General features: G+C 47.6%; 1 protein-coding gene across 1 annotated transcript in view; it reads left to right on the forward strand.

The window, feature by feature from the left end:
• PSAP (prosaposin) overlaps nucleotides 1-12,132 on the forward strand; it is a gene marked incomplete at both ends in the record, with an annotated part of 28,549 nt that extends 16,417 nt beyond the window's left edge. The window contains 14 exons of the mRNA XM_084245013.1: nucleotides 96-229; nucleotides 515-589; nucleotides 1,414-1,539; nucleotides 2,201-2,401; nucleotides 2,811-2,954; nucleotides 4,157-4,213; nucleotides 6,159-6,167; nucleotides 7,934-8,065; nucleotides 9,532-9,627; nucleotides 9,958-10,138; nucleotides 10,218-10,384; nucleotides 10,683-10,763; nucleotides 10,999-11,106; nucleotides 12,097-12,132. Coding sequence (XP_084101139.1) covers nucleotides 96-229; nucleotides 515-589; nucleotides 1,414-1,539; nucleotides 2,201-2,401; nucleotides 2,811-2,954; nucleotides 4,157-4,213; nucleotides 6,159-6,167; nucleotides 7,934-8,065; nucleotides 9,532-9,627; nucleotides 9,958-10,138; nucleotides 10,218-10,384; nucleotides 10,683-10,763; nucleotides 10,999-11,106; nucleotides 12,097-12,132 — 1,547 coding nt within the window. The remainder of the gene's footprint in view (nucleotides 1-95; nucleotides 230-514; nucleotides 590-1,413; nucleotides 1,540-2,200; nucleotides 2,402-2,810; nucleotides 2,955-4,156; nucleotides 4,214-6,158; nucleotides 6,168-7,933; nucleotides 8,066-9,531; nucleotides 9,628-9,957; nucleotides 10,139-10,217; nucleotides 10,385-10,682; nucleotides 10,764-10,998; nucleotides 11,107-12,096) is intronic.
• Nucleotides 12,133-14,231: the final 2,099 nt, after the last annotated feature.

Consider the following 14,231-nt stretch of genomic DNA (forward strand, 5'->3'; position numbering starts at 1 on the left):
TGAACATGCCAAGACTGGCCTTTAGCTCTGGGTACTAAGTGAGGGGGGTCCTGGTGTGCTGGGAAAGGGTCTCCTTACACTGGTTTTCTTCTTAGCTGTAGGCAGCCCTGTCCATAGCCTGAAAAAATGCACGGGAGGCTCAGCAGTGTGGTGCCAGGATGTGCAGGCAGCGGCTGACTGTGGGGCCGTGAAGCACTGCCTGCAGACTGTCTGGAGCAAGCCTGTGGTGGTGAGTGCCCTTGGTGCTGTCCTGAGCCTTTGTATTTCCACTCACTGCCAGTTACAAAGCACTTTCTCTTGACTCGTTTTGTTTGCTCCTCATGGTTGCCCTGTGAGGAGGTGGAACCTTCTGGTTCTGCACACTTACTCCTTCCCTGTGCTGCTTATATAGGTTAGGGGCCACAGTCACATCTCTGGTTAGATAAAGTAGTGAAAGGCCAGCATGGTTTTCTGTTGCGTGGTGAGTTATGCCATGCAAATACGGATCTCTCTCCCTTGTGTTCTTTCCTCTTAGAAATCTCTTCCCTGTGACATATGCAAACGAGTCATCACTGAAGCAGCAGACTTGCTGAAGAACAATGATACTGAGGTGAGCTGTCACTGTGTGTGTGTGGCCATGCCCTTCCTTAAAAGAGCTGTCACTTGGGAGGAGGAGGTCCATGGGGAATGGTCTGAACCCACATCAGGAACCCACATCAGGATTAATTTAGGCCCTCTGGTTAGCATGCTGTTCTCGCTCAGTCTTCCCCCTCCTACCTCCATCCTTTAACAATGTAAAAGCCATTCTTAGGACCTCCATGGTTGGCCTAGGGGTTGGGTCTCAGCACTACCACCAGGAAGGCCCACTGCCAAGGCCTGAGTTTGACCCCCAGCCAGGGAGCTACCCATGGCCAGCTGCTTCCCTCAGCAGTGTATTTCAGTAGATCTGCCTGCTCTGCTCCCCATTCTGTCTCTGGTGACTCTTCCCATCCCCTCTGCCTCTGGCTTGCACCCCAGTCTACACAAAAATTAACAAAATCTTTTTAAAAAATGTAAAGTCTATTCTTAGCCATAGGCTGTGGGTCCTGGCTTACAGACCTGGGGACTATGTGTTACATGCTCAGGATTGACTGGGATTTTCTTTTGTATGCTGTGAACTCTAGGCTTGTTTTGCCCATCTCAGCTTGAAATTCTCTGGTCCTGTGGCACTGCATGTGAAAGGCTCTTCATTTTGAATAAAACCTGTGCCTGCTTTTTGCCTCCTGGATCTGGCATCTGTGGCTCCCCACTAGCCCACTGGCTGTCTTCTTTCCCGAGGACTGCTGTTTTCCAGCCTTCACTTTTCTGTGCAGTGTAGGGGGGAGTCTCTTCCTTTCAGCCCTTACGGGAAGAATTTGTTCATCTTGATCTGACCCTTGCCTTTGTCCTCTCTAGCAAGAGATCCTCACGAACTTGGAGAAGACCTGTGACTGGCTTCCTAAGCCAGAGCTGTCTGCCAAGTGCAAGGAGATTGTGGATGCCTACCTCCCGGTCATCATGGACATGATTAAAGGAGAAATGGTATATGATGGAAAGCAGGCTCTTCCTTCAGGGCACTCCTGGGGCCCAGGGGAGGGAATTCAGGGGACCAGGTTTGTGGAATTTGGGAAGAAGAGGTACTTAAAAAACTGAGAGGACCACTGGGGCAGCAGTTCCAAGACCAGGACCAAATTTCTGGTGAGGAAGGCAGGGGTGGCTTCATGCAGCGCCTTTTAGGCCTCTCGGAATTGCCGATGCAGCAGGAAGTCATTGGAGGGTTTCAGACTGAGGAGTGACATGATCATAGGTGCCTTCCTATGGGCACTTGTAAGAGGGAAAGCTGCCAGAGTAGCCCGATGTGATGGGGACAGTGGGGATGGACAGATGCACATTTTGTATTCAAGGATGAATGGGCTAGACTTGCTAATACAGAGGACATACAGGAGGCAGAGGAATTAGGGCTTTCTTCTGGGTTTCTGGTCTGACCTCGTAGAAGGATAGATGGTGCTGGAGCCATCTGATGAAATGGAGATGGAGGGGAGACCAAGTTGGGTGGTTTAGTTTGAAATGTCTGAGGTGGGCATGCATCTGTGCCTTAAGGTAAGAGTCAAGGAAAGGACTACCTCAGAGGCACCTCGTGGCCTGTTTTGCTTTCCTTGGGGGAGAGGGCTTCCCGTTTCCAGCTGGATATGTTTTCCACCAGAGCCGTCCAGACGAGGTTTGCTGCGCCCTCAATCTCTGCGAGTCTCTTCAGAAGCACCTGGCAGAGCTGAATCACCAGAAACAGCTCGAGTCCAATAAGATCCAGGAAATGAACATGCCTGAAATGATACCTCCCTTCATTGCCAACATCCCCCTCCTCCTCTACCCTCAGAATGGACCCCACAGCAAGCCCCAGCACAAGGTAAGGCAGTGGGCCTGGCCACCGAGGGCCCCATTTGGATTAGAGATGATATGAAGGGGCAGTGTGTATGAGAGGTTCTGAAACAGGCTGTATACATCTTCAGCTGACTCTGCAGTCACACGAGCCAGCCAACCTTCAAGTTGTGGTCCCGTGGAGGATCTGAAGAATGTGGAATATTTAAAATCAAGATCTTACTCCCCCCACCCACCTACTTCCTATTAATTTTTACTAAAATGAATGCCCAGTTGATTTAAAATCTGTTAATATAAGTGCCCATAAAAATTCATTAGGAACTGTTCAGTAAATTATGACAGCTGTAGCTGTGAGTGTGGAAGGTAATTTTGCAAAGAATTGCTCAGTTACTCTAGGAATATGCAGTGTTTACAGCCCCATTGTTCTCTCGCTGTAGGTTGGTGCGGATGTTTGCCAGGACTGCATTCAGATGGTGACCGATGTCCAGACTGCCGTAAAGACCAACTCTACCTTTGTTGAGGCCTTTGTGGAGCATGTCAGGGAGGAGTGTGACCGCTTGGGGCCTGGCATAGCTGACATGGTAAGCCTTACCTTATATACTCGAGGATGTTCTGGGCCAGGGGACTGCACTAGGGAGACAGGAGTTGGGGAACCAAGAAAACTATACTTTCTTTGGTACCATTTTAAGTTCCAACCTAAGTGCTTTGAGGAAGGTATTATTTAACTCTTTCCCAGAAGGCAGCTGGGATTAGGTGTTGGGTACTTAAATATTTTGTTGGTTAATTGAATTCAAATATGCTACAAAACTCTTTGGGTGAGGGCCTCCCTAGTGGTGCATGGGTTAAAGTCTCAGCGCTATCAAGCTATTGCCAGCCACAGCGGCCTCAGTTTGATCCCCGGCCAGGGAGCCAACCCACATGGCGCAGCAGACCTCTCCTCTCTCTCCTGCTGTTCCTCTCAAAAGTGTATTTCAGTAGATCTGCCCGTTCTGATCCCCACTCTGTCTCTGGTGAATTCTCACATCCCTGCACCTCTGGCCTACACCCAGTTCTTGTATGCACAAATAAATAAATAAATCTTTAAAAAACCAACTCTTTGGATGAGGTAGTGAAAGGAGACTACTTTCGTGAAGATATTTTTCCCCCTCCCTGTTACCATGTTTAAAAGAAACACCTCTGGAACCACTTACCACCCTGTTTTGAAAGCCTGGCTGTTGTGTATACGTAATTTTAAGCCAGCAGTCATCCACGGGAAGCCACTCAAACTGACTTCCAGGAAATTCACCTGGAAAGTTTTTTGTACCTTGGTGAATCTTAGTCCTGCAGGTTCAAAAACTCATTTTGTTAACACCCTTAGGAGTTTGATTTCTTGGCTCTATTCACATTAGCCACATTCATGAGATTGTTGTGTAAAACCAAGTGCCAGTTTGTTATTTCACATAAGTAATGTTGGTTTTCTGAGGAGTGTGTCTTGTAAGTCACTTTAAATTGCTGATGAGTAGTTGCTGACCTTGGGGCAAGTTTGGGCCAACAAAGGAGATAGAAGGATGTCATCTTTTAGGACCTTTGGGAAATATTATAAAGTACTTTCTGCATATATGTTTTCCTGTATGGTAAAAAATAACCTAATTGCCATTTTTTTCTTATTAAAACTTGCCTCAGAGAAGACACTTAGAAGACTCGACTCTTGGAAACTTACTAGATAGTCACTGTTGGCATTTTTGGAAATGCTGGCATTTCTGCAGCAATTAGTGTCACTAACAGTCTGTTTCTCTCTCCCCAGTGCAAGAACTATATCAACCAGTATTCTCAAATTGCAGTCCAGATGATGATGCATATGGTAGGTGGCAGGGGACAGTCCTTGTTAGCATTTTTCTTTGGGTCAAACTTCGTGGGTTCCAGGAATTTTGAGAATTACATAGTTTGTGGTGCCCTCCCCCTCCTCCTTTACCTTCCAGTATTGAATTGCCTGGATTGGGCCAGAATGAGCCCTCTTGGGCTAGCAGACTCTGCTACGAACTCAGTGGCTCCTCCTGCCATCCCCAGGCAGGGGAAAGGCTGAAGCAGTTTGACCCCTGGACTGCCTTGGTGGCTTTTTGGCAGTTTGTTTGCCTGTGCATATGTGAATGGGACATTAGATTTCTAGTAACTGGCTTTCTTTCACCTGTGAAATTCACCCTGCTCTCTAGCTGGGCCAGGCCTGAGAATTGCTGTGTTGTAGCCTGTGTTCTGAGAGGGGAAGAATGTCGCCTCCCAGAATTGGGCCTGAGTTCTGCAGTGGTGTTAGCTGTAGCTGCTACTTGAGCCCTTAGTTGCTCCTGCATTTGCTTCTGATGCATTCAGATGTTAGGAACATTCCTTCATTATTAAAAGTAGAAAATAGGGAGCATGGGAAGGGAGCCAGTTCCATGTGGAAAACTGCTGGATGGAGCAGAGTGGTCTGCAGGAATCCCTACACTGGGGACACACACTGACCTTCTGAGATCTGATCTGTAGGGCTTGAGGGATGGGTTGCACCATTTTTCTCTGTCATATGACTTTCTGATTACACTGAGATTGACTTAGAGTCCTCGGGAGTTCTCTAACCCAGGGGCCAACAACTATGGCTCACCACCTGTTTAGGTCTGCAGAGTCGACTGAGACCGTATGATCTCAGAACCTAAAAGCTCTAACCACTCAAGGACCCCCTTCAGGCCCAAGAGAGCTTTCTGTTTGGGATCACAACCTACCTTGTCCTAAAAACAGTTTAAAGGCAGCTTCTAAAAACATACAGCTAGAGTAGGGAAAAACAAACCGACAAACCTTTGTTGTTACTTGATTTAGTTAAGTGCTTGCTCATCACTAACTAAATACTCCTCTCATGTTAGCAATCACATTGCATGGACATTTAAAAAATTAAGGATATTTATCAAAACTCACAAGGGTTTTAAAAATATCAGTGGGATCATATTTCATATAGTACTTTAAACTTTGTCGTTTGTACTTTTTGTCTGAAAATTTATTAGTCACCTAAATATTCTTGTACAAATGATTTTTAAGTGGTCCCTTAATATTCACTATGTGGCTAGAACATAATTAATGTAACCAGTCTCCTCTGGCTGGATGTTTAGTTTGTTTTCTATTTGGGCTTGGGATAATCATGGTGAATATCCCTACAGCCAAATAGATAGACACACACATCCCTGTATTTTTCCTAAGTACAGAGGACTAAAGCTGGGCTTGCTGAATCAGAGGGCAAGGCTTTTGACATGTTGTCAAATTGGCCTTCAGGGTGGGATTTGGCCACCTGGGGGAGATTGCCATCAGGCCTGGTTTGGGATCCCTCACCCCTCTGGGTGTATTATGAATTATAACACACATCCCAAATTTGGGTACCTGTGTCATCTGTTTTGCTGCTTATTACTAAGCTGAGGGGGAGGCCTTGCAGGCATGTTGGGGATAGGTTCTGAGGATGGGCTTCTCTTCATAGTGTGGTGGTCTCTGGGGACCTGCTGCCCAATGTTGAGCATGATTTGGTATGTCAGGGACATGGGGATGGCACACACAAAGCTTGACAGTAGTTCTGTTCTTCGAGGGCCAGAATAGCTTCCAGGGCTCCCTTATGCTTCAGTTGCAGGAACAAGGTAGGTTGTTGGTATGTGACTGAAAGGTGTTTCCTCAACTTTTTTGTGACGTCCTTATACCTGGTTAACTGCTGCATTGTTATTATTTTATTTTTTCTTAACTGTTGTGTCCTTTCCTTTCTCTTATTTTTATCTCCGATTTCCTGTTTTTTTGTTCAACAGCAGGATCAGGTATGTGATGGGGAATTTGCTTGTGGTAGTGGTCTGCTGCTTCTCATAGTTATTTTGCTCATCTGTTTTTATGGCATGGTCAGCTCTGCTAACTATGAGGGATGGCTGAGAAAGGCATGATCTCTCTGTTAATGGGCTGGCATGGGTGCTTCTGCATCTTTACCCAGTGATTCAGCAGTAGAGGGTTTGGAGGCCCCAACCCCTTCCAGGGGGCCCAGGAAATGACACCAGCAGACCTTGCACGTTGGTCAGAATCAGCACACGGCTGGCCACATGCAGGTCACCAGTGTGATGATGGGAAACCATGGTGACTCTGGTGATGCCTCAGCTTCCTTCATTGTAGGCCTTACTGCCAGTGGGAGCCCTTGTTTCTGTCATGACCCAAGAGAACATTGTTTTTCATAATCCCAGAAATGCTTTTGCTGCATGAACAAACCATTTGCAAACAGTGAGCAGACTGTTCAATCCAGAGAGTTGGAAACAATCTCTTGATTGTGGCTTTTGCCCTTCTGGGTGATGGGGATCTGCAGCCACATCGGATGGCTTGAGAGCCAAGCTAATAGAGTCATGCTAATGGCAGAAGAGGGGAATCAAACACCCAGACCATACTGGCAGAGCCAGTGCCCCTTTGGGACTGTACCTTAACCCTCCTGAGCAATGGCATCTATTTTTAGAAATAGAGTTAAGGATTTTTTCAAATGTATTTTGAAGTCTAATGGGACAGAACTGTGGCTGAGATTTGAATTTTTATCTAGGCCTCCTCCAGAAGTTATTAGAAGGAAGTTGATCTGAGACTATAAACAGCCACATACCTCTTCAATCTTTGTCTTTTTCTAAAAAGCGTGTTGTGGATCTTCAGCCCCATTCTGATATTTCCCCCTGTTCTTACATTGTGCCAAAGACAGAATTTTTGGGATAGACTTCATTTAAACTCCCCAACCTTGTTTAATTCTAGCGCCTTCTTGATCTTAAAACAAAATGAGCCCCCACCATGGTCTAGCCTCATTCTCTTCCTTTAACAGGTCTCATTTTTAGTAGTCCTGTTCCCGCTGCTTGGTGGTGGGAGGCAAGTGCCACCAGGCCAGAGCTAGTTGTATCTGGTTTACAAAGTATATGAAATAGGTATACTTTCCTGCTCCTGTTTCCAAACTCTCTAGTTCTCAGTGGTTTGGTGTCTGGATGGGAAGGGGGGGTCAGTCTGACTTGAAATGATTCATCGGGGCATTGGGTTTTCATGTGTACTGTGCTTGTGTAATTGTGAACGCAGAATGTGGTTTTTTAAAGCTCACATTTCTCCTTAGTGCATCATTTTAAGATGCCACTAAAAAATCCTGTGTCATTCTGTTTCCAGTACATTTAGCTTTCTGTTTATAATTCCTCCTTTAGAAAGAACATATGGTTTACTTCTACAGAGAGTGAACCAGTTCAATGGAAAAACAGGTTCTAGAGCAGACCAGGTGTCCTTGGAGATGTTTTGGTGCCTGTTAAGGTGCCAGGAGTGTCACTTCCCTGTGGTGCCCCCTGGTGGGAACAGAGAGCCTTCCCCTGCTTCCCCCGCCAGAGCTGTGTAATGGTGTATCTGCTCTGCTGTTGGACACAGACCCTTTAGATTTCATGTGGAGCCTTTGCCTATCTGGGGGGTAGTCAGTTTTGACACTAGGATCAAGGTGCCCCCTGCCCCAGCACCCTAGCCTGTGTGTACAGAGTGGGACCAAGCAGAGGAGGCACAGGCCTGCATCTGACTGCTTTTTCTCTGCTCTCCTCAGCAACCCAAGGAGATTTGTGCGTTGGTTGGGTTCTGTGATGAGGTGAAGAAGATGCCCATGCAGACTCTGATCCCTGCCAAAACAGCCTCGGAGAATGTCATCCCTGCCCTGGAACTGGTGGAGCCAATTAAGGTACCTGATGTCATTGTTGTGAATAGTCAGGGCTGTGTGTTGCCTCTCACTCCCTGCTGTGTCATATCTTGTGAGGCACACACTTCTCGTTCCCCACTCAGCTCCTAAAGGTATTTGAGTTTGAGACCATTATTTGATGGTGGTATCCCATTTACTAATGCAGCAGCTTTCTTCTCCCATCACCTTCTATTACCTTGGTTAGAAATTCCAGTGCTCACTGGACCAAGCTTGCACTTTTAGTGCATTCAGAATCTTTTTTTACGTGCCTGGCTCAAACCTAATCTTTTGCACTGTGATTTCTGTGGCCTTCCCTGCCATAGCATAAACTTGAAGCCTCTGTGGGGGTGCAGCCTCCATACACACTGATGTCTGTTTTGTATCCCAGCTGACTTGATTTGGCCAAGATGCTCCCTCCAGTGTATAGTTAACACTTCTTATGGGTCAAGCAGTGTTTCAGAGATTTAGGCCTAAGTCAGTTCACCTACAGTGGTGGACAAAATTGTCCTTGTGTTCATGGGGCTTGCAGGCTTGTTCTTAAGGGTGATAGGTGATGTTTTATCACATGACACATATGCATGTACTTGTTCCAGAATTTCCCATGTCCCTTGACCACTAGCCATCTCTTTGCTGACTTTACATGGCACATGCACGGTATGACCCATAGGAAGGTTTGACATTGCTCTCTGCTTCCCTTCCATCTCCAGTGGAAATGCTAGTCGGCCCACTTAACATCTGGTGCAGTCAAAGGCAGATGTTAAGTGTGATGCTACCTTGCTGACTGAATGAATGGGCAGTACAAATGAAGGAGAGTGTAGCTTGCATTCTAGCTACATAATGACCATTAAATTTAATAAAACTAAGCAAAAATTCAGTTCCTTGGTCACACTAGCCACATCTGAAGTGCTCAATAAGACACATGTGGCTATATGGTCATTATAGTAGACACCAGACATTCACTACATTTTTACAGAAAGTTCTTTTCAGTGGTATCACTTTATTAGAGGTAGGCTCTAGAAAAGCAGTCTGAGGTACTAATTAATGAGGCTTGAAACTGCAGAGCAGACATGAAATGTGTTTAAACTCTGTAGTAGACAGGTAGTGAATTTCCTGTTCATTCCTCCATCCACCTCCCTAAAATGAACACTGAATGGTGATATAAACATCATCTGGACAGTGTTCTTATTTGAGGCAGGGGGACTCTTTCACTGCTTCTATCTCCTGAAGTATGAATTTCTGATTTTTGGAGGGAGCGTGGTAGTAAAAATTTGGGGAAACGAAAGGGTCTCCCACTGTAAAAAACAAATAATGGACTCAGCGTTGGCCTTGCTTGGAGAGGAAGCCACATGTCATTTTGGATTTAGTAGGAAGTGGCCCTTTGTGTGACACTGACCTGTCTGGCCTCCGTAGAGGAGCTGGACAGGGCTCAAGGGCTCCATATTAAAATGTTCTTTCCACCTTTTTAACAGAAGGATCTTGTGCAGTCAAAGGCAGATGTTAAGTGTGAGATGTGTGTGTACTTGGTGAAGGAGGTGGTCAAGCAGATTGACAACAATAAGACTGAGGTATGTGGATTTCGGGGAATGCTTCCCCCCCCCCAAGGGAGGGGCTCTCCTGTCCCATGAACCCAAACCCAGCCCAAGTGGGCTTGGCCCTTACTGTGTTGGACACGAGCCTGGAACTTGTATAACCATGTTTTTACAAGGCTTTTCGTGCCAGTGGAACCCTCTGGTTGGGGTTTGTGGAAGTCACTGCACTTTGCTTTGTAGTCCCTGTCTCTTGTGGGAGAAACAGCATCTTGCTGTTGACCGATTCCTGGTCATGGTGATATTTTCAGAATCTCTCTTACCCCTGCCCAGCCTCCCATCTTCTCACAGGATTCTCTTGTGTTTCAGGAAGAACTCCTTAGCATTTTGGATAAAATGTGCTCCAAATTGCCCATATCGGTAGCTGAGGAGTGCCAGGAGGTGGTGGACACTTACGGCACTTCCATCCTGAAGATGCTGGAGGCAGAGGCCTCGATGGTGTGTAGCCTTCTCCATGTCTGCCCCTCCCGGGAGCTGCCTGCACTGACTGGTGAGCCAAGGGCCAGGGCTGGCTGACCCTCTTTGGATTTGGAAGGGTGCTAAGCCTGTGTGCTTGCTCTCTTGTGTAGTACGAGTGGTGCAGAAGAAGAATGGTGGCAATGGTGGCTTCTGTGAGGTGTGTAAGAAGCTGGTTGGCTATTTGGAGCATAACCTAGAAAAAAACAGCACAAAGCAGCAGATCCTGGATGCGCTGGAGAAAGGCTGCAGCTTCCTTCCTGACCCATACCAGAAGCAGGTATGCCTCTGGTTGCTCTTGGACACGTAAAGGCTGCTTTTGTTGTGCCTTCAGTTGACATTTCAAGGGAAGACCAACTATTTTTGCCTCCAGGTCTGGAGCCCAGTGAGATTTTCTTAGAATTGGTCTGTTGGCTCAAGTGGAGTCACTGAGGGAAATAACCTGAGTGGGTATGCGTGTGTTGGGGAGAGGGGTCCCCCTCTCACTGCGTGAGGAACATGTCCAGTGTCCCTCCAGTCCTTTTCGATCCCCACTTTGCTTGGACACCCCCTAGACCTAGACCCTTGTTTCTTAACAGTGTGATCAGTTTGTGACTGAGTACGAGCCTGTGCTGATAGAAGTTCTGGTGGAGGTGATGGACCCATCCTACGTGTGCCTGGTAAGCTCTTCCGGGTAGTAGATTCTCGGGTGGTGGATCCTGAAAGGGTCTGAGACTTTTGGCCATAGGGAAAGTTTCTGGGGCTGGAGTATGGGAGAGCCAAGAAGATAGCACATAAGCAATACTGTGGTTTTTTAAAATACACATTAGAGCTCTGCTTGCAGAAGCTAATAATATTTTAAACAGGATCGAGCCCATCTAACACCTCCCCCTCACCTCTGTTTTCACCATACAGAAAATTGGAGCCTGCCCCTCAACTCAAAGGCCTCTCTTGGGAACTGAGAAGTGTGTCTGGGGCCCAAGCTACTGGTGCCAGAACATGGAGTCAGCAACCCAGTGCAATGTGAGTAGCTCAAGTGAGACTCCTGCTTTAATAGAAGCCTCAGTGATTTGCTCGCTCCACTATGTCAGGGGAAGACCTGAGGTGCAGAGAGGCCATTAGCCCTGCCTGTGCTGGGTGGCCACAAGTAAACCTAATTGCCTCCTTGTCGTTGAGGAGTGAAGGCTGGGGGGGCAGATGTTTTGTAGTGTTGTTCTGCTTCCGTCCTCATTTGCCTTGTTATGGGGTCAGATTCGCATAAGGTCACCCCAGGGATTGCACAAGGCCCATTGGACTCATTATCCCAGTTCTTGCTCATGTTCTCTTCCCCTTCGGGTCACTTTTGCCCTGACTGGAGCTCAGCCAGAATCTTCACCCAAGGCCTAGCAGAGGTCTTGAGTGGCCCGCCCCCGGGGTAACATGGTACTAATCTGACTGGGTACTTACTGGTTGGGTAACCCTTACTGCTTTCCTGGGACGGGATATTTGGACTAACCTCTGTTACTTAATGTTCCTTTGTGCAACTTTTTCTTCCTCATGGGCTCTCCTTGAGGCCAGCGGGGCCTGTTGGTATTGGGGAGGTTGCGTCATCTTGGGTTGCTGAGGAGAGGAATAGTAAGGCACTGTGCCATTACCCCACTATTGGCTGCTAAAATTGGTTCCTCCCACCCATCTGGGTAAATTCTCAAGCCCAAGCTAGTGTGTACCTGACTGCTGGGTGAAGGAATTTTTTGCCTTCTGGGCGGCTTAATTGCTGAACGCTGGGGCTCTGGGCCCTACATGCATGGGTGCCTACCTGTAAACCACTAAAAAAGGTTTTGCCTCTACTGCTCTGAACTCTTGCCTAATGCCACATGCTGCCCAGTTTTAAGTCAGATAGGATTGCTAGGTCTGCAGCTTCCAGTACCATCAAGATAATGTGTTCCATTTTGGGGTGATGTCTGATATACTTAATGGGTTTGAAATGGCATTTGTCATGTGAAAGTCTAAGCCTGGTTTTCTTTCTCCTGCCAGGCTGTCGAGCATTGCAAACGCCATGTGTGGAACTAGAAGGAATGTTCCATCTTGGAGAACCTGCAGCATCTTTTCCTACTTGTGTGTCTAAGGGAACAGTCACACAGATCTATTGACTTTGTTATAAAATAGGACCCCTTTACCTTCATTTCTCATCTCCCTTATGGTAGCATTGCTGTCAGTGTGGGAGGCGCCTGGCCTGCCATTGACATAGCTGCTTCAGTGTCCCCTTTTCTCTCTGCTAGATGGATGGTGACCTATTGTGCACTGAGGTCTTTCAGCCTGCTCTAGCGTGGTGTCTACCTGGAGAGTGGGCTCTAGTTGCTGGCACCAGCCAGAGCTTCTTAACAGAAAGTGTCCATCATCTTTGCTGGGGCCTGCTCTGAGTCCTGACACGGGCGTGGGCTTCTGAGACCTCTGCTAAGGAGGGCCCCTCCCCTTCCTGGGCGTGTTGGTTGCTATACAAAGAAGCAAAACAAAGGTGGTTTTATATGAAAGACCAGAAACTTAAAATAATTAGACTTTTAAACAATATAGTTCCTACTATAATAGAAATTTTGGAAGTGGCTGCTCAGCAGACCTGGGTAGGGTTAGCGTTTGCTGTCCTAGGCCAACCCTTTCAGCTTTCCTGGGTCTTTCCTTGGTGATGCCTTGTTTGGGCTTCTGTGGGTTTGGATGGGAGGGGAAAATCTACCTGAATGTAACCTGCTCACTCTTTGTGGAGGTCCTGGCTTTTGTGTGTGAGTATGTAGACAGTGGTGACCACCTATTGCTTGCTCTAGTGGCTGCCTCTGCCCTGCCACCCAGGGCCCACCGTTGCTCCGGGCAGTCGTGACCACCTAACTCCTCCCCCTTTCGTGGATGCTCTTTTTGACTTTGCCTTTCAAATAAATGTGGATGAAAGCTCCTAAGCCTCTGGCTAACTGGTAGAGGGTCTGCTGTCTGGGGGCCATCGCCGTTGCCCTGCCTCCTCTCCTGTTGCACCTTCTGTTTCACTTCTGGTTGCTGGGGGACAGCAAGCAAAGCCAGTAAGATGTGCAGTTGCTATTAAATGGACTTAATTTTGTTTTGCACTAAAGTTTGTGATTTAACAATAAAGTTGTGTCAACGAGACCTGTGCCTTTGTGGTACCTCAGCCGGAAGGATTTGGTTTTTGACTAGCTTCAAGGCCATGGATCCTTAAGTGCCCAGTAAGTGCCGAGTAGTTCCATGGCGACAAGAAAGTGAGTAAAATAACCCACCTGGTTCTGCCTAAGGGAGCCAGGACCAGTAGTGGGTCAACAGAGTGGCTGAAAGCGGGGTCCAGATCTGCCCTGCCCTTCAGTGCCATTCCCGTCCCCCCCACCCCCAACCACACGAGTAGTTTACCAGAGCCAGAGTGCATGCCGGTTCCTTGTGAATTGCTTTTCTTTTTAAAATTCAGACCATTCCAGAAACGTTCAGTGAGTACCGGTTAAACAAAACCAAGGGGAAAACATTGCGGGAACAGCTTAATTTAAAAAAAAAGAAAAGGGGGGAAACATACACCAACACTCTACATTCCAAACCCAAGGGAATACCAGTCATTTCTCTTTAGGAGCCGGGCACATTTGGGAAGCCAGTGAAATGGAGAAAATGCTGTTTGCTGACATTGACCATGTCCATGTGGGGAGGTGGGGATCACTCACTGCCCCTACCTGGATGTCCAGCCAGGGTTGCGGCAGAAATGCAGTGGGACTTGAACTGAAGTCAGGTGTCAAGGCCAGGCAGGGGACGCCAGCTCTAGGCCTCTCTCCCCGATGTTGAGTTGGACTCCTGCGCTGTTTAAGGGAAGGGGAGGGGTAGGGAGGGGAAGAGGTCCTGCTTGGCCTCTTTCACCTCAGCCTGGGCTGAGCTGGTCCTCAGATTCTGGTCCCAGGTGACCCTTCTTACCTTGTCCTTAGACACTTAACATTTTTGTTTGCTTTTTTAAAAAAATAACAAATTTTATGAAGATAGAGATCAGATGCTGAATGAGCGTCTGGCGAAGTGGATCTGTGCAGCTGATGTGGGCCTCAGGCCAGGCTAAGGCGGTGCAACCAAAGCTGTCCTGAGGCGGGGACCATACCCCGAGGCCCTGCCCCTGCCCCTGTTCTTGCCCTGGGAGGGGGCGGGGG

This window comes from Talpa europaea (assembly GCF_964194135.1).
Source record: "Talpa europaea genome assembly, chromosome: 10".
NCBI lineage: Eukaryota > Metazoa > Chordata > Mammalia > Eulipotyphla > Talpidae > Talpa > Talpa europaea.